Genomic DNA, 26,180 nt, shown 5'->3' with positions numbered 1-26,180 from the left:
AGCCGTTTCGTCCTATTGTAGGAGTCCTCAGCACAATAGGACGAAATGGCCGTCCAGTGCTTCCATGTTTTCCTTGGTGGTCTAGCTTCAATTGAATCATGCTTTCAACCATATAAATAAGAGTTTCTATATAAAGTCAAAGTACAATATCTATCATTACAATAATAATCATAATGGTATATTAGTTACTCAATTGAGAAATAATAGAGAATATAATATACACTAAAGTGATATCATTAATGCACCGGATAAATAGTAGTACTAGTATTTAATTCTTGTACACTATTCTGTTTATGTAATTGATCATTAGAATTGTCTATCAATGGAATACCTTCATAGTTATGAAGTATATCATTATTATGACGTGATGTTGCCATGGTGATTATCTCTAAATTATTATCATCTTTATTATTGATATAATGATTCAATGAAGATTTGGATGATGTTTCATAATCAACTGATGAATGATTTATATTCTTCAATGTATTCGGTAGAAAATACAGATTTGTATTATTTTCCGAAGTTTGTAATGTTCGACTTGATTGGATCTGATTTTCAAATTTTAATGGTTCAACATTGGCTTGGATACAATCCGGGTTCACTTTGATATCTGAACATAACAGTGTATCATTTTCTCTTGGATCTATATTCATTGACTTAATGATGTGATTAGAGACATTTGATAAACAATTTGATTGACGTGATAAACTTTCAGATTGATAATGTTCATTAGTTGTACGTGTTGGACAAAATAAAAAACCTGATTCACCAGATGGGAAACGAACTACTATTGGTGTAAGACATGAAGGTAATTGATTTGAATGTAATGTTAAACTACTTTCTAATTGATTTGTTGAACTATTAGTACCATGTGATAAAGAGTCAATAGTAGAACTATTTCTAAATGCATAGTTATGTAAGTCCTGATTGATCCGTTTCTCTGTAATTAAATTACAAGTCTTATCATTGTCAATATCTTGAGAATTAGACAATTCAGTGTTTGTACGAGGTTGATGTTCTTTTTGATGAGTAAACTGTGAAGAAGTATGTTGACAAATACTGTTGGTATTATCATTCGAATGAGTAAACAGATGATGTTGTTTCGGCTGCGGTTGGAAATCAAATTTCCTTGTCAACTTATCAGATTGTTCACCTGAACAAATATATTGCATTCGATAAGCTGAATAAGGATTTTGTGATACAATTATATGATTAGGAATAATTACTCCATTGCCATTTGTAGTATCTGTTAAACTTGTTGAATCATTTGAATATAATAAAGATCCATTCAAACTACCATTTTGACCAGGAATAGTAATGCTTCCATTTTGAAAGCAGCATTCCGAAAGTAGAGGATGTTGATTTGAATGTTTAGAATAATTAACCGATTGTGAATGAAATAGATTTGTTCGTTTAGTTGGAGTTGGGTCGGATTCTAATGAAACTCCAGAACTACTTTGACCATTTTGTCTATGAAATTTTAAGAAATCATCTGGATTAACTGTAGAAGAATTACTGATTAAATGATGAAACGCTGGAGTTGTTGATACATATGATACATTTGTTCCATGATTAGATAAAGGTATTATGGATGTAGTTGGTTGAAGCATATTTGGTAAGACAATATTAGTATTCACAGGCAATAGATGATTATTTTCATTATGTGTATAATGTCCAGATTTATTATTATGATAAAGTAAAACAGATTCTGTTAGACTGTCATCAGTCTGTGTAGAATAATTCATGAATGTTGTATTCGGTTCAATGATTTGTCCAACATGACAAGATGTCATCAGTAAAGGTTGATGATTTGATGGATGAAGTGATTTATTCATAGATGTTGACAGGCTTAAATCTGGTTTCGATTGTAAACATAGTAGACACTTTAAATATGAGTTTACTTTTCCATGTTGTGCATCATCTGAAAAAATATATTACAATGATTCAAGATAAATCTGTTCATTATTTGGCATCATTTTAATATCAAGTTATCAGTGAAACTATGCCGAGACTATAATTTATGGACGAGCTAATCAGAAGCTTTTGAGGGAGTCCAAGGTCATAGCGCCGATTTCAGTACCTGGTGCTTATGTACGATCGGTTCACAGAGAATTATAGAGAAGACTTGACAATTAAGCGGCTACAATAAATGAAACTACTAAGAAGCTCCTGTATTTGGAATTGCTGGTATTAAATAACTTGTAGTACTTGTGCAGACTACCGTGATGTTGTCCTTCGACGTAATATATGTTGAAGGAAGATGTTTTCTAGAATAGGAACCTTTATCGCTCGATCCAGATTGAGATTAAGGCATATTATAATAATTTCGGCGAACTGTATAATAAAAGCACCAGTATTATTGGCTGCAATAATCGCAGATGTTACTGAAACTTCAGCTGTTTAGTGGTATGAGTATTGTAGGGACATATCCAAAAGCAAAATGATAAACTTACACAACCAGAGTACACACAAACAATATTGGAGCTATGTGGTCGAGGCTGAGAGGGTTTTTATGACCTTATCATGGTTCCAGAGACCAACTATTATGGAGCCATATGGATGAGTTCCTCTACCTTATGCATTACGACTTTTGAACCTTTGAACCTCTTTCTAACCTTGACAAATTTTTGGACCATATAAAAGAAGTGTATCCACCTTAATTATTTGCTTTTGTATCATATAATTTTACTCTATGCTGACTGTTTACTGCTTGGCTAACATTTCTCAAGGTCATATTAGATTCGTTCAAAGGTCGTCCATAACTTATAGTCCGCCGAAACTATTACTTTGGACTGGTATATGTTAATCTAGTTAGTTATCTTCATGTGCTTTCCAATTCGAAGTATCCTTACCTCTGCTTATATCAATTACTAATACATTGTGCCACCTAAACTTAAAAAATTATGTAAGCACATAAATATTGGTACAAATGGGAACCAGATATATATGTACCACACAAATCTCGTTTGATTTGTGTGAGTGCTGTGATACTGCCCAGGTGCACTAACCGAAACAGGTGGTTTTCTTAGGGGGCCACACCCCGAGCCTTTGACCTAAAGGTCTGATCCACAAGGCAGTGGAGCATCGTGAGGAGATGTAGTCCCATGGTACCCGGTGACCAACGATTGATTCATACGCCATTTGTTCCCTCAGGATACTGGAGTCCATGTGCACCATTGGTTTGGAATGAGGGTTTTCCAACTCCCCTAGGTGGACTTTCCGTGTCCACCAACCCGGGTAAAGCGCTGTACATTCGTTTTTCGTCCTCTCAATTTCGTAAACAACACCCCGCCACGAGAAGTCAGTGAGGTTATATACGCGTGGCCATGTGAGAGTGAAGAGAGAGGGAGAGGGGACTCTCCCCACTCTCGGCCGTACCAGGGCATTTGGGGGCGATGGCTAAAATAACTTTTTTTCCTATAGAGTTTAGACAAGAATACACCCTGATATAACTTACGGTTTACAATATTTTGCTCTCTTACAATTATATTACGATAATACGTTTATAAGACCAATCACGTTATATCAGAACCAGGATTGGCGTTCCAAAATAGAGAACCAGATTCACACTACAGAATATTTTGTTCATTATAACTACAAGTAGTCACACAAATTGAGTCCAGAGTAGAATTTAATAATAAGAAATAAAATCACATATGTAATGATCTGTAGGCCTTGACTATTTGTCCACACTCAATGACCAATAATACTTTTCTTTCACTACTACACATCACACTCCAAGTCAAAAAGGCTACTCTAAAGTGTTGTTCGACTTACTATATTTATCAAGCCATATTCATTTTTGAAATGAATAGTTGACTGGTTTCTGATAGTCCTAGAGAAACCATTACATATTGTTCCAATTCAATCAACATATTAAGAAATTTGTTTTCATCCCTTTTGTAGTAAAATCGTCGAAAACCCACCCACAACAAATACACCACGTGGATGAGATTCTATGACGAAATCGTTGCCACCAGGTGTTAATACTCAAGCGTCTCACCATGGACAAGTATAGTCTACATGTATACAAGTAACACATAAGTTTTCATCCATGAATCCCTTGGCATTAACATAAGTATACTGACCTTATTAGCAAATATACGTTACATGCACACTGGTATCACATAAGTTTTCCCTCATGCATCCCATAGCGAGCGTATAGATATATTCACTCATTTGGAAGGATAGATCGTCATTTCTCCTTTTCAACACATTTGATACAGCTAACTGTTGCTTACGCATTACATGCATATCATTGATACAAAGACTGCCACCTCTTCACTTCTTGACATACATATAAGCACAACCACTCTTCCAGGGAAGGTTGATGTTCACCTCTTTCTAGTATTCGTTACTATACTTCTTTATTGTCTTCTAACTGAAGGATTAGTCCGCTGATTTCATTAGACATCGTAGAGGCAGTTTTCAGATCACATTCCCAGTGCCAAACTAGCCACATACCCTTTGGATAGACCTAAATACATAAACCACACAAGCCAAAACTCACGCAGTTCGTAGGCACACATTGAGCAGCTCGCAAGTTTTCCGAGAAGCCCTAGGATGTAACTCAATTAACCTGGTTTACAGCAGAGTGGTGGATAATTCCGATCTTCTCCAAACGTCCAGAGAGGTTGCCCCTACTACCCAGCAACGCCACAGGGAGGCCTTATATCGGATGTCGCTGTAGCATTTTTCGTAACAGGTTTCACTATTAAACACTAAATTATCTATTGTGAGCATATTAATTAATGACGCTTTATAAGCTCATCTTTTATTACAGATGTTTAATTTAACCGATTGATCTTAGAAATACAATTTTAACCGATATATCTGTTAGTTTGTCTTCAAGTTTCAAATCATAGAGAAATGAAGCTGCAGTTAAGATGTCACGGTTAATACTGAAAACATTTGATAAACACATTAACCACATGTAAAATGCTTATGTCCTTCTGAACGACATCGTCATGATGATGACGATGAAAGCTCCACGATCAAACCATCCAGATCAGAGAACAAAACTCCATCAAAATGTATTTTAATGAATAGGTTAATATGAAATTTATTTACCTAAATAACTCTTCAATAATAAACATCGAACTATTAAAATAATATTGACGACCAAAGAAACAACCAATATTCCAATCAAACTGAGTACCAATTCAGGTCGGGTCACTATAAATAGAACAATATGAGACAAAAGTATAAAATACTTCATCACAATCATTCATCTACTGTTAAATTAAAGTACAAAGTAAACATTATCTCAAACTTAATTATTATTATTCGGCTTCCTAGTCAGCAGAAAGTATTTGATGATAAATATCCTTTCACTTAAGGTAACGCAGCATAAACTTACTTACTTACTTACTTACTTACTTACTTACTCCTGTTACCCCTCGTGGAGCATAGGCCGCACACCAGAATTCTTCCCCTATACCTCTTCTACAGTTACTGCCAGTCCCAAGCCCGGGTAAAGGAGGAGGGTTGGGCATGGGGTTAATGACCCCATCCCGTAGAAAAACTAACTCGCAAAATTATAAGCTCACCAGAAAAATTAACGCAGCATAAAAACGATTTACGAATTCAAGTCATTAGTCATAACAGTCAAAAAGTGGTGTTACAAAGAAGATTAGACAGAATAGTGAATTACATCCAATGAAGAACATTCTAAATACTGATTTATTCAACGATAGGTAATAAACGGAATTACTGAGTAACTTCAGTTTAAAGTTATGGGAGAACACCTGCTTGCATTCTACTATACACTGGTTCAGTAAGACAAGTATATATTTTTAATTTGAAATTTGTACTTTTGAATATGCCTTTAGAATAAGAGTTCACCTCACACAAGAGTCATTGAATACAACACCGTTAAAATGATATCGGAGGCTATTAGATCCATCTAATAATGAACTAGTACGAAGTTGGATAAGAAAATATGTTTCTTTCTAACCTAACCAGGAATATTGTAGAGATAGATTTTGCAAATACTGCAAAAGTGGAATAGCACTAATTCACCGTATTTATAATACTTGTGTCTGATTTTAATTAGATCTATTTATTCAGCTATCAGAGGTTCTAAGTGGTTAAAGTATATGTCTGAAAGCAAAGATGGATAGTGGCTAGCAGTGGAATCCAGGACACGCGTTTCGTCCTATTTGGGACTCGTCAGCTGGATGTACCTGCATCACAGAGTTGATGTCCACTTTGAGATTCGCACCCATTACCGTTTCGCTTCAAACGCTATCACGTTATCCCCTCACCTACTCTATTTTTCACTCTATGCTTTCACGCGAATAGCTAGTTGAGTCGTAAGTAGAAAGATTGAGTATCTTATTCAACTCTCAAGGATTGGCAAAGCAAGTACAGTATTCCGACAACTGAAAAACATGTGGGATACAAACTAACTGGTAGATCAAATCAAAGTCAAAATCTTCAATATGAAATTCAAAGTAGTTAGACGGTACGGAGCTGAAACTTGGAAAACGACTACAACCACCAAATAAAGTACATGTACTTATAAACATTTGTCTACACAAGATACTCAATATCCGTTAGTTGGATAACATCAACAACCTACTAAAGGAGAAAACAAACCAGAATTAGCCGAAAAGAAAATTAGGGAAAACTCTGTATGTGGATAGGACATACATTGAGGAAATCACCAAAATGGATTATAGGGAAAACCCTAAAACGGAATTCTGGAGGTAAAGAACAAAGAACATATCGATCCAGGAATTGGAGGTGGAAATCAAATGAATGAATAAAATCGCAAAAAACAACAGGAAATGAGAGCTCGGGACTGAATTGGTTGAAGAAACGTGATTGGCGGCCTATACTCCTCTACGAGGTGTAACAGGCGTAAGTAAGCAAGAAGTAGTCAAGTCTCAGATACCACACTTTATAACAATCTGGATTATAAAAGCCTAAAGGGATATATAGGTAAGTCGGAAGTGGGGATCAAATGTAGAAAGTAATATCAGCCATATTAAAGTTCTATGACTATTTGATGTATGGGTGAGCATGATAATGATCAGTTGTTTGCTGAGTCAGACTAGTAGATAGTCTGATAGGTTTTAAATGAATTATATATTGTCCTACCCTTATTATTATTGGACTGTTATTGGTTTTCGGTGTGGAAATATACTTACCTTCTAGTCAAGCTAGTCACCTATTCTTGATCTTAGTTTTCCTGAAGTCCTGTAGAATGGACACTGGGAGGGTATCTAGTGTAGATATTCGTCCAAGGTAAATTAACCTCTCATTCGTGTAGACGGAAAACTGAGCGTTATAACACTATCATTTCAGTTGGACTACCACATTATTTATATTAAAAATATTTTCGTAAAATGAATTAGATATTATTCACATGTACGATCAGAATATTTAAACGTTACCTTTGTAATTCCTGCAGAATCTCTTCCATATCAAATCTATACAAAGTATTGTTCTGGTTGTTAAAATAGCTTCATACAGAATTCACAGTTATATCCTAATCAATAGCTTTAATGAAACACATAGTAAAACTTAATCGTATTGTAGTAAACAAGAACACGACTGAGGACGATCGAATGTATGTCAGCACAACATTACAGAATATCTCACTAAAATATGAGAACCATATAGTGAATAGTTAATTTGCAAATTAGAAAACAATTGTCTCAATTTGACTGTTTCTTCGGCAAATATCCGTCCATAGTCTCTGATTATAATTGTTCATGCATTGTCATACCCAATTCCGTCCCGTTCCCGTTCTCTCCTTCTCGATCTTCTACTGAAATACATTCAATGCCCGACCATCACCATATACTACTTATGTGGATATCAGTAACCCACACCACAATATCATTGTGAACACTGGTTAACTCATGAAAACGATAGACACCATATTTGTTACGGCGATGTCATGACAACAATTACATTTAAATACCCTCAAATTGTAATATAAATACTGATTGAAAAATCTAAGTTCACTTACATTTAAAATCAAGTAGACGTTGACTTTCTTGTTTCTGTGCCAAACGAAAATATTTTTTATCCAAAGCGTCATTTTTTAAGTCTTCAGTTAAATTCATCAAACTACCTTTTTTGGTAGAAAAAACGGTGAATATTTCATGAGATTTAAACAATTTGCTGTGTAATTCACAAGTTAATAGTTGAATTCATGAGTCGTTTTAAGCTAGACCACCATGAGAAACCTGGAAGTATTAGAAGGCCGTTTATTCCTAACGTGAGACTCCGGAGCAGTACACCCGTGAGGTATTCGATTAGTCAAACCAAGTTATTACAATATAAACCATAATCGCTACTAAAATATAGGCAGTATGACACAACGATAAATTAGTTTAATTACACAGTGACCCTATTGAATCCATTTTAGTGTTTACGAATCTAACAGATGATAAATTTTCCAATCACATATGAAACATTTTTTTTATTTATTTAAACACATAAATATTGGTAAAAAGGGGCATCAGATAGATATGCGCCACACCAGGGCCGATTTCTAATTTAACGTATTTCCTACATATTTTAGTCATTTCTTAATTACCACAAATGAAGTTATCTTAGAGATAATCAAATGTTTACCATACATCCGCCCCCAAATGCCCTGGTACAGCCGAGAGTGGGGAGAGTCCGCTCTCTCTCTAACCAAATTTTATCACATGGCCACGCGAATATATAGCTTCTGACAGGGAAGTCCTACTCACTGCCTTCTCATGGCATTACTGTTTTTTACGGAACTGACAGGAAGAAAAGTGAATGTTTGGTGCTTTAACCAGGTTGGTGGACACGGAAAGTCCACCTAGGGGAGTTGGAAAACCCTCATTCCAAACCAATGGTGCACATGGACTCCAGTATCCTGAGGGAACAAATGGCGTATGAATCAATCGTTGGTCACCGGGTACCATGGGACTACATCTCCTCACGATGCTCCACTGCCTTGTGGATCAGACCTTTAGGTCAAAGGCTCGGGGTGTGGCCCCCTAAGAAAACCACCTGTTTCGGTTAGTGCACCTGGGCAGTATCACAGCCATCACACAATTCAAATGAGATTTTCGCAGTGCATATTTATCTGGTGCCTCCTTGTACCAATATTTATGTGTTTAAATAAATAAAATAAATAAACCATATATTCATTTAATTAGATTGTGATTGTCTTGTTTGTAAAATCAGAATTTTAATTTTGATGCTTAAAAACTCATTAAACTAGTGAAACAAACATTTTATGAATGAAAATCAACAAGCTCAGAGATTTTTAAAAATTTGTTATATCCTAGTGAAGACGTAAGTACAGGTAACTTCCAGGACCTATTAATGAACTATTATTCTATATATATTCTTGTAGTTTAACTATTGAGTAATTAGATTGTGTATATCTATATTCATCTTATTATAAGCTTCATTTTGACCTATTGATTATTATTATACGATTTACTGTTCCTAAATGACACTCAGTTTATTGGTTACTGTATCCCACGTTCACAGCCACATTTGGCTTGGTTTTGTACAAATATTATTTTCTATTTTATGGTGTGCTGCGATCTGTCTGTCTGGTATATAAACCGAGTATGTTTGAAATAAATGATTCGCATGACAGAAGCTGTAATTGGTGTTTTAGACTCATTTGGAAGGGCTAGGCGGACAGGGGACCAATAAGGACGCTAGACTGCTCATACCAGTTAAACGTCGTTGATTCGTTACAGTGTTAAGATCGGAAAAGTCTTATTTCGATTGGTGGATAAAAGCTGGACATAAAATAATAACGAATTGGCAACGACCTCCTTTAAAAAGTCATAACAAACTTTGCTTTTATCGTGCTTTTTGTGGAAGTAAATGATCATAAAGATGTTACTTTTCATATTTATCTTTATACATGATATCCCTATACAGATAAATAAGTATTGTTTGAGACTACTTTGTGTTCGAGATTCCTCGAAAGTAGATTCCTTAAAAACGGTATTGTTAATACCTTCCGAAGTTATATTAAGTTTTGAGTCTTCGCTTATGTAGAGAACTTAACTATGAAGAAGCATAATTAGAGCTGTACATAAGATATAATAGGAAACATTCAATTCTTAAATGAAATACATTGCTAGCCGAATTCAGCTGATGTTAGTGGATGATGAAGAATGATCTCCAAATTACACAAAAACTTTAGAAGGAAATCACATATGAAATAAGTTTTATTAGTGAAGCTTACTTTGATGCATTGTCTCCATGCTAGCTTTATTCAAATTGTTCAGAGTTTTCCGGTTTTCCACCATTTCGTTCTTCGTTCTAGTTGGATTGATTTTATTCAGTTTAGACTGACTTTTGATATTTCGGTTAGACTGATTTACAATATCGGTTACATTTTGTATAAATGAGTTATTTTTAATCTGAGTATCATTATTATTGCTGGTAATATTGTTGTTATCAATATCATTTATAACTGTTGGGAAAGTTTCTGCAGCCTGTAATTCTAAAGATCTAACTGCTCGTTGTCCACGATATTCACAATTCCATAAACCAGTATGATCAAGTTCTTCCATATTAATAATATATTGATATTGGAATGTACTTGCATTGATCCGTTTAAATTGACATCCTTCAATAACTTGTGCTATACTACGTGGTATTGTACATCCATTTTCATTTAATAAACAATTTGGACTACAATCCATATAACAGATGGATGTTGAAAGCTAAAACACAAAAACGTTAAACTGATCAATTGCAGTCCTAAGAATCAATGAGAAGATTCAAACAAACAATACCAAATGAATAAAAGTTTGCTTGAACTAATTTAAATGTACATAAAATAGCATGCAGGTTGGAAAGATGAAAACACATTCGTCTTCTTGTTTCAGTGAAGGTATTTCAAAACATGTACGCCTTAAAGAAGAAAAGTATCATCACTTTTCAACAGGACGCTGCTTACCAGGTACAGAGAACATTGTGGACTCGATGAACTTGCAATAAGTTGTCAGTAAACAGTACAATCCGACGTTAATAAAACTCACAGAAGCCATACTTACTTACTTACACCTGTTACACCTTCAGTTGCATAGGTTGACAACTAGTATTCTTCATCTAACTCTGTCCTTGGCAATCGTTTCCAGTTCTTTCTAGTTGCTATTCATTCTTTTGACGTCTGTTTCCAATTCTCGGCTCAGTGTGTTCTTCAGCCTTCCTCTTTGCAGTTTCCTCTAAGGATTCCATGTTAGCACTTGCCTCGTGATGCAGCTTGGGGATTTTTACAATGTAAATCCTACCGTCCTTTCCTAATTTTCCCTTCAGATTAAAGCTGGTTTGTTCTCTGTCATAGTAGGTTGTTGCTGATGATACCTGACCAACGTACAGTTCCTAGTTGGTCGTGCCGATCGTCTCCTTCGCAAGGGAAACTACGCAGAACGTGTCGGGGCTGGTGCACCCGTTTATTTGGCAGCTGTCCTCGAGTACCTGACTGCCGAAGTCCTTGAGTTGGCTTACCCGTCATCTCCAACGCGTGTCATTTTTACTTCGCTCGCTTACACTTGCTGATGTGCTCATAACTTTCCGGTCTGCATCACTTATCAACAAAAATGTAGTTGCCGCTTCCCTTTGTCTTCTGACCCTATACACCGTTAAGATTGGTATTATAACGGTTATCAAGGTGAACGATTAGCGAAACACGGCACTACAAACGGACATTGAGTATCTTACATAGACAATTGTTGATAAATACTTGTACCATTTCGACGATGTTTGTAATAGTTCCAGAAGTTTCAGCTGCATACCGTAGAACTATCTTAACGTTCATATTAGAGCATATAAGCCATAGCAATTAGAAAACTTAAATCTAATCTTTTGTTATTTAAAGATTCCCATCATATTAAAAGACTAATATTTCAAAGAAGAATATTTTTTCGATTAATTCTCTTCAGGTTCTACAACTCATATATCCAAATTAATAATCCGAAAGAATGATCAGGCTAAAGGCAAAGTACATCGTTTTATGCATGTAAATTTAGGATTGCCAAACCAAATAGAATAAAAATGGTAATGTTGATATGACTCTTACAGAATGTTAACTTGAATCTATATGTATGTCAAGTGAAAATTTAGGATCCATGATCGGAACAAATATGAGTCAGAAAGGGTGAGAGAGATATGATAGTGAAATTACAATTCGATCAAGTGGAACATTAAATTGTGTCAAAAATTAGTAAGATGTAATAAGGAGAGATCAATGCGAAGTGAATGGATCATGTATAGGGGAGATTAATCAGAAGGGGTTTTGTGGAGATTTCAATATTTTCATGGTTGAAATCATGAGTCAGTTGAAGCTAGACCACCATGGAAAACCTCCAAGTACTGGACGGTCGTTTCGTCCTATTGTGGGACTCTTCAGCAGTGCGCATCCACGATCCCGCCTCGGGAGATTCGAACCAACGAGGGTAACTTAGTAGTTTAATAAATAGCAAGTTCTTTAAGACAAACTGATACAAAAAACAATAGTAACTTAGTAAGCAGAGATGGATAGTGGCTAGCAGTGGAATCCAGGACGCGCGTTTTGTCCTATTTGGGACTCGTCAGCTGGATGTACCTGCATCTCAGAGTTGATGTTCACTCTGGGACTACAGTCCATATTATAAGGCTATATCGAGGCAATACGCACAGTATGCACATATACCAAATAGAGACTGACCAGTTGCAGTCCTAACACATCGATGGGAAGATTCAAACAAATAATACTAAATGAATTTAATAGTAACTTACCTGTGGACAAATTAAATACACCGTACTTGTAGGTTTCATTTCAATTACCGATTCATTAATCATAGATTGAGTTTGATTAAGCATATTTTTGTTACTATGGTGATGATCAATTTCTTTTAAATTGATTTCACATGTAATTAAACCTTTTCTATCAGCACGAATCTTATAGAAAATATTCATAGTACTAGATATAGTAGGATCAAAATTACTGTAGTCCACTAGACGTCTTAATCGACTTGGTATCATAGTGTTTACAATCAATTCATTGATATGTGATGATAATGCTGAATGAAAATTAATAAGGTTTAATAATTGAAAAATGATAATTGTATAATACATGATGTATTTTATGATAAATGAATCTATGAAAGGTTCCAAGGAATGTTAACATTCAATTCATTGATTTGATTGGAATTGAAGTATTTGATCATAGGAATTTTATTCAATCTGTAAAAGAAAAATTGAAAAATGAAAAGGGGGGGTATTTTTCATACTGTTAATAAAATATGGGAAGCAAAACTCGACTCATACGTCCTCGGAGTGCCTCCTTGATCATGGGATTATATCCATGAACTAACGTGAGCAATAACCCGGGTAGTGGAGATCGGCTTCATCATCCACTCTACCTATACTCATAAATGATTACGATTGCTACAAAGAATCAATGCATAATTATTGTTGGTTCAAACAGAAAAGAAAGAATGAGTCTGCCCAAAAAGTAAAAAGAATAATGTAATGATTCTGTGTAAGCAATACAAAAACAGCTATTGAGCCTCGGTAGTTGTGCCGTGCTTCGATGTAGCACTCTTCTCCAGAAGGGCCTACTAGGCTTCACCATGTTACTGTGGCTGTTAATAAAATATATGATTTTTATTATAAATCAGTGATTTTAACAGTTGAGATCATGAATCAATTGATGCTAGACCACCATGGGAAACCTGGAAGTACTAGACGGCCGTTTCGACCTATTTTGGGACCCCTTAACAGTTATTACTATTGTTATTATATCCACAAAACCATTCTGATATTAATCAACATATGCTCACTAGTGACCGGCTCCAAGAGGTATTTCCTGCAGTTCCAGTGAGAAACGGTGACAAGTGGAGTTTAACCGGGTCTCTTGGGAGATATCAACTCACTGAAAACAATTGTGGATGTGTCGCTCAACTTCGTGAATCGGTTGGAGCTAGACATTAACACCGTTGGATGGTGGACAGCTCAGTGGACTAGAGGTTAAGCGTTCGCGCGCGCAAATGATAGGTCCCGTGTTCGAATCTCGCGAGGCGGGATCGTGGATGAGCACTGCTGAGGAGTCCCACAATAGGACGAGTTGGCCATCCAGTGCCTCCAGGTTTTCAATGGTGGTCTAGCTTCAATTAATTCGTGATCTCAACTGTCAAAATTACTATAATATCCAGAAAACCTCTTCTGATTATTCGGTGATTTAGAATGATTGAAATAGAATGGAAAATAGTTAAAGTTACCAGAAGGGGTATTTGTGGAGATTTCAGTATTTTCATAGTTGAAATCATGAGTCAATTGAAGCTAGACCACCATGGAAAACCTGGAAACACTGGATGGCCGTTTCGTCCTATTAAAGTTACATCATATTATCAATTGACATCAATAGGTAGGACTGTTTAATGCAAACCAAACTATACACTTGTAGATTATATAAAGTTGGTAACAAAACTGAGTAAGTACTATTTTGTATCATTGAAGAACTGTGAATACATAATAGTTGTGTTGTTCATTAAGCATAAATTTACAATTTTTGATCCCTTCCATATGTTCATATTGTTTTCTCCTACCATAAACGCTAACGACCAAGTAGATTATTATAGCTCTTTATTAAACATACTACAAGCAATGAATCTAAGTACGGATTATTGGATCTAATGAAAGTGATTTCAGTGATGAACGAGTTTATTCTTGTAACATGACAGAGAAAATATCAGAGTTTTGATAGGAAGCAATGGGGCAGTTACCTACCTCAGATAATAGATGATTGTTACACAATGTCAAGAATTGATCAACATTGGATATATAAACCACTGAATGCCGGCTCAAAGATTTTAAGGTCAAGCTATTCCCAGGAGATTTTACGGTTTTAGGTTTAATCTCTGGTGAATTCACGTATGAATTTCACTGGGGAGCTCCATACTGGGACGAAACAACTGTCTAGTGCTGTCTGTTATTCAATAGTTATCTAACCTAGGTAGGTTCATTATTTCAGTATCATTGTTACAGAGTTATTCTACTTATTTTTATACATTACAGAATAAAATACAAATCTAGGATTGATACAAATCTAGTTACATTATTGATTTCAGTAACCAATAATGACTAGTGTTCATTGATTCTTTCAAATGTCAATGTTTTATTAAGTTAGTATTACTTACTAACAATAAGGTTGTGCCAGAAAAAAGAATACTAGTAGTATAATAAGTTTTAAAAAAATGTGTGGAAACAAATGTTTTCCACGTTTATTTCATTATTAGATTAAAAGTGTACAAACACCATACTATGCTTATGACAGCTATAAAGTATAAATACTTTTTCATCACTATAATCTACTTTATGAAGGGATACGAAACGGTATAATCTTATCTTACTGAAATGAGCTACACTTTTCTTCAGAAATGGTATACAAATGATATTTATACATTATGACAAATAACAGTTTGTATTATAGGTATCATCATCAGGGTTTAACTTGATAACTTCAAATAAATTAGGTATTGGGTAGATTGTAAGCAAAGATGGATAGTGGATAGCAGTGGAATCCAGTTTGAGGCGCGTTTCGTCTTATTCGAGACTCATTAGCTGGATGTACCTGCATCTCAGAGTTGATGTTCACTCTGGGACTCGAACTCAGTAACTTTCGCTTCAAACGCCATCGCGTTATCGGAAACGCGCGTCAAACTGGATTCCACTGCTAACCACTATCCATCTTTGCTTACAATGCTTGTGAATTAAGGCTAGATCGAGGCAATACGCACAGTATATACATATGCCAATTACAGACTGACTAGTTGCAGTCCTAAGAATCAATGGGAAGATTCAAACAAACAATACATTGGGTTGTTTGTTACAAATAAAAATAAAATATATTTTGTAATTTTTCGGCGTTTCGTGACTCAATGTAAGCCATTTCTTCAGAGAATAAATAACGAAATCAAAATTAACCCAAGATTAGATAGTACAATTGAACAAAGGAAGAATATTAGGTACGATCAGTTTTTGACTAATTGCACCTGATATTCTTACTTTGTTCCATTGTACTATCTAAACTTGGATTAATGTATTTTGGTTAGTTATTCTCTGAAGAAGTGGCTTGCAATGAGTCACGAAACGTCAGAAAATTTAATGTTACTACCCATTAGAATATTATAAATATATTACTTTTTATTTGTAGTTCGTATTATGTGAAAATGATAAGAAGAAATCGGGTGAATACTGTCAAAGAGGTTATTGTAGTGAACGAGTACACAAAGTGCGGACAATTGAATGTATTCGAACACACAATTACAGAACACCTTAATAAAATCTGAGAATCATACAGTAAATACTTCATTTGCAAAATGTCAATCAATCGTCTCAGACTTTACTGTTCCTTCATTTTCATACCAATCATTCTTTGTTTTCATTCTCTTTTCTTCGATCTACTTAACCATTTTGCTGCCAGCTATTTCATTTCCGACTGATGATACATAACTATCAACATCAGTAGCACACACCAAATTATTAGTACCAAATTGAAAATCAGTATGTGTCGATAAATCATAATTTTTAAAAAAAAGAGAATACCTTTATGCAGTTAACCGAGCTGAATGTTTAAAAGCCTGATTTAGTAAGCGTCTCATACTCAATTATTTAGTGTTCTATTAAATAACCTTTGTTTGGATACTCATTTATACTGTTTCAAATAAAATGATATTTACATATTCACAGAGTACTGATGTTTTTGGAAATTTTTAAATCAAATACTGTGTTGTGGGTTACTTATATCCATATAAGTAGTATATGGTGATGGTCAGACATAGAATGTATTTTGACAGAAGATCGATAAAGGGAGAATCGACACGGTATGAAAGCGCATAAACAATGAAATCATAGAAGATGGACTGATATTTGCAGAAGGAACAGTTAAGATTGAGGTAATTGATTGTTGTTTTGCAAATTAACTGTTTACTGTATGGTTATCAGGTTTCAGTGAGATAGTCTGTAATTCAATTGTTCTCAATCGTCTTCTTATTCGCTACAATACAATGTAATTTTTTGATCGTAAAACTGTTGTTATACTACAAAATAAGACCATTTGATTTCATTTGTAAGGTTCTTTTGAATCATCCTACTGTTGATGTAAAACATGGTAAGTGACCAGCCATTTTCGGTATATGTGCATCGTACACGGATTGTCTCGATTATGTCGTTAGGCTATTGATATTTTAGGCAGTGTCGCAGAGTGCCTAGCAGTGGAAACGTGGACGTACGTTTTGTTCTGTTTGGGAATCATCATTTGGATGTACCTGTATCCTGTTGCGGATATTCATACCACGACAAAACCTGAGTTCAAGTCTTAATTTGTGCATATATTCAGATTAATAAATAAAAAACATACACTACCCAGTTTAATATTAGTCAGTAATACTTATCACGTTACCGTTTTTGTTCGATCAGACGTGTTCTTCAATGAAATTATAAAAATGAATTATCGTCATCAAATTACTAACACTCATTATCATCTTAAATAAAGAAACGGATTATATGCTACAGTTCTAAAAGTAGGATTTTTTACGGTAATCTAAGATTAAGTCCAATAGTTGAGATCATGAGTCGATTGAAGCTAGACCACCATTGAAAACCTGAAAGCACTGGACGGTCAACTCATCCTATTATGGACTACTCAGAAGTGCACATCCACGATCCCGCCTCGCGAGATTCGAACCCTGGACGGTTGCGCAATTTCATGGAGTCCTGACGTAATGTAAAATTTTTCTTTACAGTCTAAATGTCGTCAAAATATGCAATTCCGTAATTGTAAACAAATACATAATTTCAGAAGGGGTTTTGTGCATATTACAGTAATTTTATTAGTTCAAATAATTGGTCGCCCCGTTTCTTCGATTAGTTAAAGTTAGACATTAACTTTGTTGGATGCCGGCTCAGTGGTCTAGAGTTAAAGTGTTCGCGCGCGAAACTGATAGGTCCTGGGTTCGGATCCCACAAGTATGACCGGGGATGCGCACTGCTGAGGAGTCCCATACTAGTATGAAACGACCACCCAGTGCTTTCAGATTTTCCATGGTGTTCTAGCTTTAGTTGACTCATGAATTCAACTATTAGTCACTATAAGAAATATTTTACTTACAACCATAACACAAGATATTTACAAATATTGTACTGAACTAATCGAAAAGATAATTGTATCTTTGTCAAAACCTTTAATTTAGAGTACCACCAACCATGTTTTTAGAATTAACATTATTTCATTGTCGAATAAGTGTTATTATAGGATGTTATGGAAGATCCAAACAAACAATACTAAGTAAATTTCAACTTTACCCCATTGCACAATTAAGCGGCTATCAGGACTCAGTGGCCGAGTGGATAACGTGATGGCGTTTGAAGCGAATAGTACTAGGTTCGAGTCCCTGAGTGAACATCAACTCTGAGATGCAGGTACATCCAGCTGACGAGTCCCAAATAGGACGAAACGCGCATTCTGGATTCCACTGCTAGCCACTATCCATCTTTGCTTGTTATGGAATTCGTTATGAATCACAGACTAAGTAAATTGTGACAAATATTTGAAAACACGAAGATACTATTAATGTGTTTTTGTTCCTGGTATAAAATTTCTCAGCTATATGCAAACACTATCATACTAAGCAATAAGATTAAAGCCAACAGGTCTTTCAGTGAACTGAGTTGTCCTACAATAGAACGAAACGGCCGTCCAGTGCTTCCAGGCTTTCCATGGTGGTCTTGGTTCAATGAACCCATGATTTCAACTATGAAAATACTGAAATCTCCAGAAAAAATTCCTCCTGATAAATTTGTTTGTTTGCGTATTGATCGATATGGGTTTGATTAACAGTTAGCTTTATTAAAAATTTTACGTGATATGAGAATAATGTTCAGCTATATAGATAGGTGAAATATATTTTGCCTCCTACATTTGTGTTATAACGTGTGTGTGAGTACGTGCCCTGTTTGATATATGAACGTGCTGATTCCTGCCAATAAGATAGGAGCAAATTATCGATCAGAGCTATGATACACAAAAGCCGTATGAGCAGTTTTGATTACTACTCGGTCCTGCTTTCTGCGTAATCCAGCCAGTTAAGTCCAGAACACCAATAACAGCCTCTGCAATATGAATCATTATTCTCAAACATACTGGGTTTATATACCACAATCAAACTGACCACATCGTCCATAAAATAGAAAATAACATTTGTACAAGATTTGGCCAAATGTGGCTGTGAGTAGGGGGAACAGTTATCAATAGACTGGGGATAACTCAAGAATGGTAAATCGTATAATAATAGTTCATAGGTCAAAATAAATCTATTGATAAGAGGAACAGGAATATGAATAGTTAAGTTACTTAACAATTATACAATAGGAAATATACATATCATTTTGGTCCATAAATAGTCCTCAAAAGTTACCATTCACAATTCTCTTCAGGATACAACAATTTGTAGTGATGATTTGTATGTTAGTTGTAAATACATATTATTATTATTAAGAGCCCTTGAACGTGACAGCTCTTATGGATGGCTTCCATCCTGATACTATTCATATAGTCATTATTCAATGTCTAAAAAAACAATTCTCCTTTTCACCCACAGTCAGTCTTAATTATTACGCCACACATTTAACTTTACAAAAAAGCTGATATTCACTACTATTCATGTCATCTATCAAAATGTCATGTCAATTATATTTGATATATATATATACACAATAGTAGGATAACATTTATGTACAGTTGTCTGTAACAGGAGTGATAGTAGTAGTAGTACTACTACTACTACTACAATAGAAAAAGTCAGTAACTTGAAAGAATGAAGAAAACAACTACTTCACTATCAAGCATTCTGTATTGAAAAAAAGAAGAAGGAAAATACAACGTCATGAAGAAACAGTCTAATCTTGATTGATGTCTGTATATATCCTGCTGTGTGTTTCTGTAATTATGATTATCAGTCTCTATTAAAGAATCATTGAATGTTGGGGAGTAATCAACATTGTTTTCTCCATATGTTGAGAATTTTTTCCCATTTCACTCATTTCATTAATAAGAATTTTTGATTTAAGTTTTTCACTGTACCGTTGTGGTTTCTCGCTCGTTCTACAGTATTTGTTAATGATGAAAGAAGTAACATACACAATTGACTTTATCACCCTTTTTCCATGATGTAAACAAAACTGAACCCTCAAAGTAAAAACAGACTACGAATTGGAGTCAATTGTGTCATACAACAATAGAGTAGTCGGTATCACTTATCTAGTGATTAGATATCTTTAGTATTATCACTTAATAACCCTGAAACGCTTATTGTAAGTAAATAAAGTTATTACCTTGGAGACAATAGCTCAAGGATGTCTGTTTTTTATCGACACTGTTTTAAAAATACCGACCTTTGAAATTTTATTCACATGGTTCATTTAATCTCTCAGTAGCTCAAATTGATTATTAGATTTAGGCGAAGGTTAGTAATCTAAAGTTTTTCCATGTTTTGTATGTGTTAATTAACCCAGGAATGACAATGATAATGTCTACACTGATTTGTTCATATTACTCGTCATGAAGAGAATTCGGATATTACATATAGCTACATATATCGATCTACTAGTAAGCATTTGGTAACGTGGACAGGACAACACTATGGAGGCTTCTCCGACACTACGGTGTGCCTACCTGAGAAGATAGTCAATATCATACGGAATTCCTATGATGGATTAAACTGCTAAACTGTTCATGGAGGACAACTCATCGAATCATTCGAGGTAAATACCGGAGTTAGGAAAGGTTGCTTACTCTCACCCTTTCTCTTTCTTCTGGTGATCGATTGGATCATGAAGACGTCAACATCTAGAGGGAAGCATGGAATACAATGGACAGGCAAGATGCAGCTTGACGATTTAGACTTCACAGATGATCTGGCTCTTCTATCACACACGCAACAACATATTCAGAAGAAGACAACCAGTGTAGCAGTAGCCTCAGCAGTAGTAGGTCTCAATATAAACAAGGGGAAAAGCAAGACTCTCCGATACAGTACAGCATGCACCAATCAAATTACACTTGACGAAGAAGCTTTGGATGTAAAAATCTTTACATATCTGGGCAGCATCATCGATGATCACTGTGAATCTGATGTAGATCTGAAGGCGCGGATCGGCAAAGCGAGAGCAACATATTTACAACTGAAGAACTTCCGCAACTCAAAACAATTGTCAACCAACACCAAGATCAGAATTTTCAATACAAATGTCAAGACAGTTCTACTGTACGAGGCGGAAACCTGGAGAACTACGAAAGCCATCATCCAGAAGTTACAGGTGTTGATTAATAGTTGTCTACGCAGGATACTCAACATCCAGACCCTATTAGCAACATTCTAGCGTTGGAGAGAACAAACCAGATTCTCGTATGGGGGAAGAAGTCAGGAAGAAGTGCTGGAAGTGGAAAGGATACACATTGTAGAAATCACCCAACTGCGTCACAAGGCAAGCCCTCACATGGAATCCTGAACGCCAAAGGAGAAGAGGAAGACCAAAGAACACATTACTACGAGAAATGTAGACAGACATGAGAAGAATGAACAACAATTGTACAGAACTGGAAAGGAAGGCCTAGGACAGAGTGGGTTGCAGAATGCTGGTTGGCGGCCTATGCTCCATCGGGAGTAACAGGTGTAAGCAAGTAAGTAAGTACATGTATCGATAATATTTCTTACTTACATATTTGATATGAGCTTTGAAATAATACTAGTCATCAACGTTTGAATACACTGGTAGTATTGATCACGTTGTATTTGTAAATGTTTTTACATATTTATATCAAAATGAATGCTGTAATTTCATCTGACATACATTGTATATTGCGTAAGAAAGTAATCCATACACAGTGACTCATTTCTGAAATGCTATTTGAAATCTTCAAAACTATACTATATGATAGGGGAAGATTACGATACATATATATATATTCGTTTAAAGGAGCCATTTTACATGAATCTTCATTACACATACAATGGAACCATAGTAACCTGATGAAAACCACATGTGTTAAAATTAACGCGTTCATTTTAGATGTGACAAATATGCTTGTTTGTATTCCTTCATTCATTCACTCACTTTTTTTGAAATATACAACAGGTGAAAAAGATTAAGTCAGGTCGTTTAGGTAAAAAATCAACATCTGTTATGATGTAATAAGTTAAACTTCATTCCATATGATATCAATTCTTCAATTGTATATCATTATTATCACCAGTACCCATTTTTTTTAAAAATACTATTATGAACTTATTTAATTAAGTATAGAGTGGAGTCAAAATAAGTGCTTGACAGAAACCATATTCAGAAGGGGGTTTTGTGGAGATTTCAGTATTTTCATAGTTGAAATCATAAGTCAGTTGAAGCTAGACCATCATGGAAAACCTGAAAGCATAGGACGGCCGTTTCTTCCTATTGTGGGACTCGTCAGCGTTTGAGTGCTCTGGTGCGAGACTGGTAGGTCCTATGTTTGAATCTTGCGAGGCGAGATCGTGGATGCTCACTGCTGAGGAGTCCCACAATAGGATGAAACGGCCGTCAAGTGCTTCGAGGTTTTCCATGGTGGTCTAGCTTCAATTGACTCATGCTTTCAGTTGCTTATTCATTAATTGTAATCCATATTCAAAACATTAGGCTATAAAACAATTCTGAAATAAAGCTCTAGCATAATTTTCAAAGTAATATTGTATAACTGTTTGAAATAGTACAGAATGTCATAGTTGCAAATAATAAAATGAGTTTATACTACACTAAAACACTAAGATTTGTTTGAATCTTCCCATATCGAAGCGATACGCACAGTATGTACATATGCCAATTAGAGACTGACCAGGTGCAGTGCTAAACATCGATAAGGAGATTCAAACAAACAATACCAAGTGAATTTAAACTTCACCCCATTGCACAAGTAAGTGGCTATTAGGACACAGTAGCTGAATGGATAACGCGATGGCGTTTGAAGCGAAAGATACTGGGTTCGAGTCACAGAGTGAACATCAAATCCAATATGCAACTACATCCAACTGACGTATCGCAAATAGGACGAAACGCACGTCCTTAACTCCACTGCTAACCACTATCCATCTTTGATGAATATGATTTTAGATTTCTTACTTAATGACACCCACCATTTAAGAAACCTATGCTTGAAATATACAAGGGTTATTACATAAATGTATTCATATGTTTCAATAAATGTTTTCAATGTTTGTATGTATGAATGAAGAAAACACCTCATTCAGTTGTTACACCGAGATATTTGTCATACTGATTACATAATTTAAATGCTCACATTTTATAGTAATTCTTATACATAAATTTCACTGTTGGACAATGTCTAAACATCAGCAATAATAATTACCCTGTCTAGTATAGGCAATATTCAACATGGAAATGTGAAGACATAGTAACTAGAGGGGGGAAGAAGAATAAATGGCAGAAAAAAAATGCTGTTTTTTTGTTAGACAAAATTGTATATTTCATGTTGAAGTGATAGAAAATCATCAGTTAACAATTTTATTACTTAGGTAGATAGATAGATAGATAGATATTGTATTGTATTGGTGTAATGGAATGGATTCAAAGATATTCTGGTTTTGTAAGCATGAACTGATCCCACTGTAACATAACAGTAATAACAACGATCATATAACATATGTAGTGAAGAATATTAGTTCATTATTATGTACTATTATGATGTAACATTTACACTTTTCTTCTTTAACTCTATAGCTAAGTAATCATGTATATAATATGATGAATGAATACAAGAGATTTGTTAGTATGCACTACTTAAATCTTTCATTTCAGTAGATGCATAAACAAACAGTCTAACTCATAGAAATGGGAATGGTATAGATCCTATTTAAAGACATTATCCTATGAAAATACAATATATGTATAAATATAATGGCGAAAGGTGATTTTCAATTTTCCACACTTGGAAAATACAACTAAAACAATTAAGGATTACAATATCCTAAAAAAAACTAACTGCCTGTAATTAGATAAATGTGAATTCAGATGTAAAGATCATTAGTTATCCACTGAAATGAGATCAACAATAATGCTTGAGAGGTTTAGGATCGATTTGATTTGTATGAGTAAACGTTCCGGCCCAAAAAATGCCCTGGTATGACCGAGAGTGGGGAGAGTCCGCTTTCCCTCTCGAAATGCTTTCACATGGCCACGAATATACAGCCTCTGTCAGGGAAGTCCTACTCATTGACTTCTCGTTGCGGGGTTGTTGTTCACGAAAGTGAGAGGACGAAAAGTGAATGTCCGGCGCTCTAAACGGGTGGGTGGACACGGAAAGTCCACCTAGTAGAGTTAGAAAATCTTGATTCCAGACCAATGGTACACATGGGCTTCAGGATCCTGATGGAATGAATGGCTTATGAACCTGTTGTTGGTCACCGGCTACCATGAGACTGCATCTTCTCACGATACTCCACTGCCTTGTGGATCAGATCTTTAGGTCAAAGGCTCCGTGTGTAGCTCTCTAAGAAAACCACCTACTTCAATTTGGGCACCTAGGCAGTGTCACAGCCCTCACACAAATCGAATGAGATTTGTGCGGCGCATATGTATCTGGTACCCCCTTGTACCAATATTTATGTGTTTAAATAAATAAATATAAGTAAATAAATAAACCATTAAATATATAAAACTGTGATCTTTCGGGTAACAAAATTACTAAACATTAGCTAGCGAAATACATGCTAAGTCATAAGAAAAAATCTTGTTTTCTTCATATTCAAAACAAAATCTTTCAAGAGACATTATGAAAACACTATCCACAGGTTTGTTACGTAATATTACTTCTTCTGTAGTACTATAGTTGACTTACGACCTACAATGTTGTAAAGAAAATTTTCAGAATCAATGTAGTATCAAAGAATGTAATAATAATAATAATAAATGCATCTGTTTTTATATTGTTGTTCTCCTTAGTTCACATGAATTGCTTGTAGATCAATATTGCATCCGTAAAATGCATCACTGCTAACAGAAATCATGTAATAATTTTAGCCGTTTGATGTAAGGTGGATGAGTAAAAAAAGGTTTGAAATTATCTTTCATGTTTGAAGATATCAACTAACAAGGTGTATCCACCGTATTAAAGAAATGGATACTCCCTTTACCATTCAAACCACACTACCAATTTAAGAGTCAAGACTCGTATCACTAGACTGTTTAGGCTTCCGCAATGATCTTGTAGGAACGTGATGTTTATACTAAATTACTAATGTGTAGTAATCCGTATGATGTTACATATGCTTTAACGCTTATCGAACGTATTTAAGTGTCTTGGAATATCATTACATTCCGTTTAAGGTTAGTTGAAGGCTATCTCTGAGATGCTGTTTAGTGAGGTTTCGTACTCATCATCTTAGGAACTTTCTAGACCTTACTGAACAGTTACACTCCGAGAAATTCGATCTCGTTTCAACCAGCTTCCATATTCAACGTGACTGACTTAGTTAAAAACTTTAGAACGCTAGATGACCTGATAGCTGATTAGTTATTAAGCTCTCCAATTCGATTTCCTTGTCGAGAGGATCTATCAAGCCTAAAAGTTTGGAAACAATCATCTTGCTACCTTTGCGACTACTTTCTTATATTTAAGTTATCTGTACATAAGTTAGTGATAACAACATTCTAGACTAATGAAACCTTATCGGTTACCTTTAAATTTGGACAGAATATTTACAGATAATCCCTTGAAGTTTCTACCTATGTCTTAGGTTCAAAGAAAAGTTAACTTCATTAATTCATTGCAGTATTAGGTGGTTTGGATCTAAACATTCATTGTAATTAGTTTCAGATTACAAAGTCACTTTCAATGAATACCCGTAAAGTCATTTACCGACTAAAGAAAATAGATATTTTAAATACAGAATATTAATTGACATAAAGGAAATCAACCAGGATATATATATATGTATATATATAGACTAGTTGCCTCATAGTCTAGTCTACCTTACGTGATTGATAGAAACAGTTGTCTGTATAGTAACCATGTTCTTATTTAAGCATCATATTCTTTTAATAATAATCATCATCATTATTACTATTATCATTATTACTATAACATGAAATTGAAGGCGAATGTGAATATAATACTGAACCAG

The 26,180-nt window shown here is 35.0% G+C and overlaps 2 protein-coding genes across 2 annotated transcripts; both read right to left on the bottom strand.

Moving 5' to 3' along the window:
* Positions 1–236: 236 nt before the first annotated feature.
* On the bottom strand, positions 237–1,172 carry Smp_118240 (hypothetical protein; the record flags this gene model as incomplete). The annotated part of the gene is made up of 1 exon (XM_018792999.1): positions 237–1,172. The coding sequence occupies one exon, from the start codon at positions 1,170–1,172 to the stop codon at positions 237–239; it is 936 nt and encodes a 311-aa protein (XP_018647555.1).
* A 6,801-nt stretch (positions 1,173–7,973) lies between these two features.
* On the bottom strand, positions 7,974–21,904 carry Smp_151680 (hypothetical protein; the record flags this gene model as incomplete). Its single annotated transcript, XM_018792997.1, has 4 exons — positions 7,974–8,086; positions 10,568–10,691; positions 12,748–13,031; positions 21,862–21,904. 4 exons carry the CDS (start codon positions 21,902–21,904, stop codon positions 7,974–7,976), a joined length of 564 nt encoding a protein of 187 aa, XP_018647554.1.
* Between the last annotated feature and the right edge of the window lie 4,276 nt (positions 21,905–26,180).

Source organism: Schistosoma mansoni, chromosome 1, assembly GCF_000237925.1.
Source record: "Schistosoma mansoni strain Puerto Rico chromosome 1, complete genome".
Classification (NCBI taxonomy): domain Eukaryota; kingdom Metazoa; phylum Platyhelminthes; class Trematoda; order Strigeidida; family Schistosomatidae; genus Schistosoma; species Schistosoma mansoni.
This window is presented reverse-complemented; position numbering and strand designations above follow the sequence as displayed.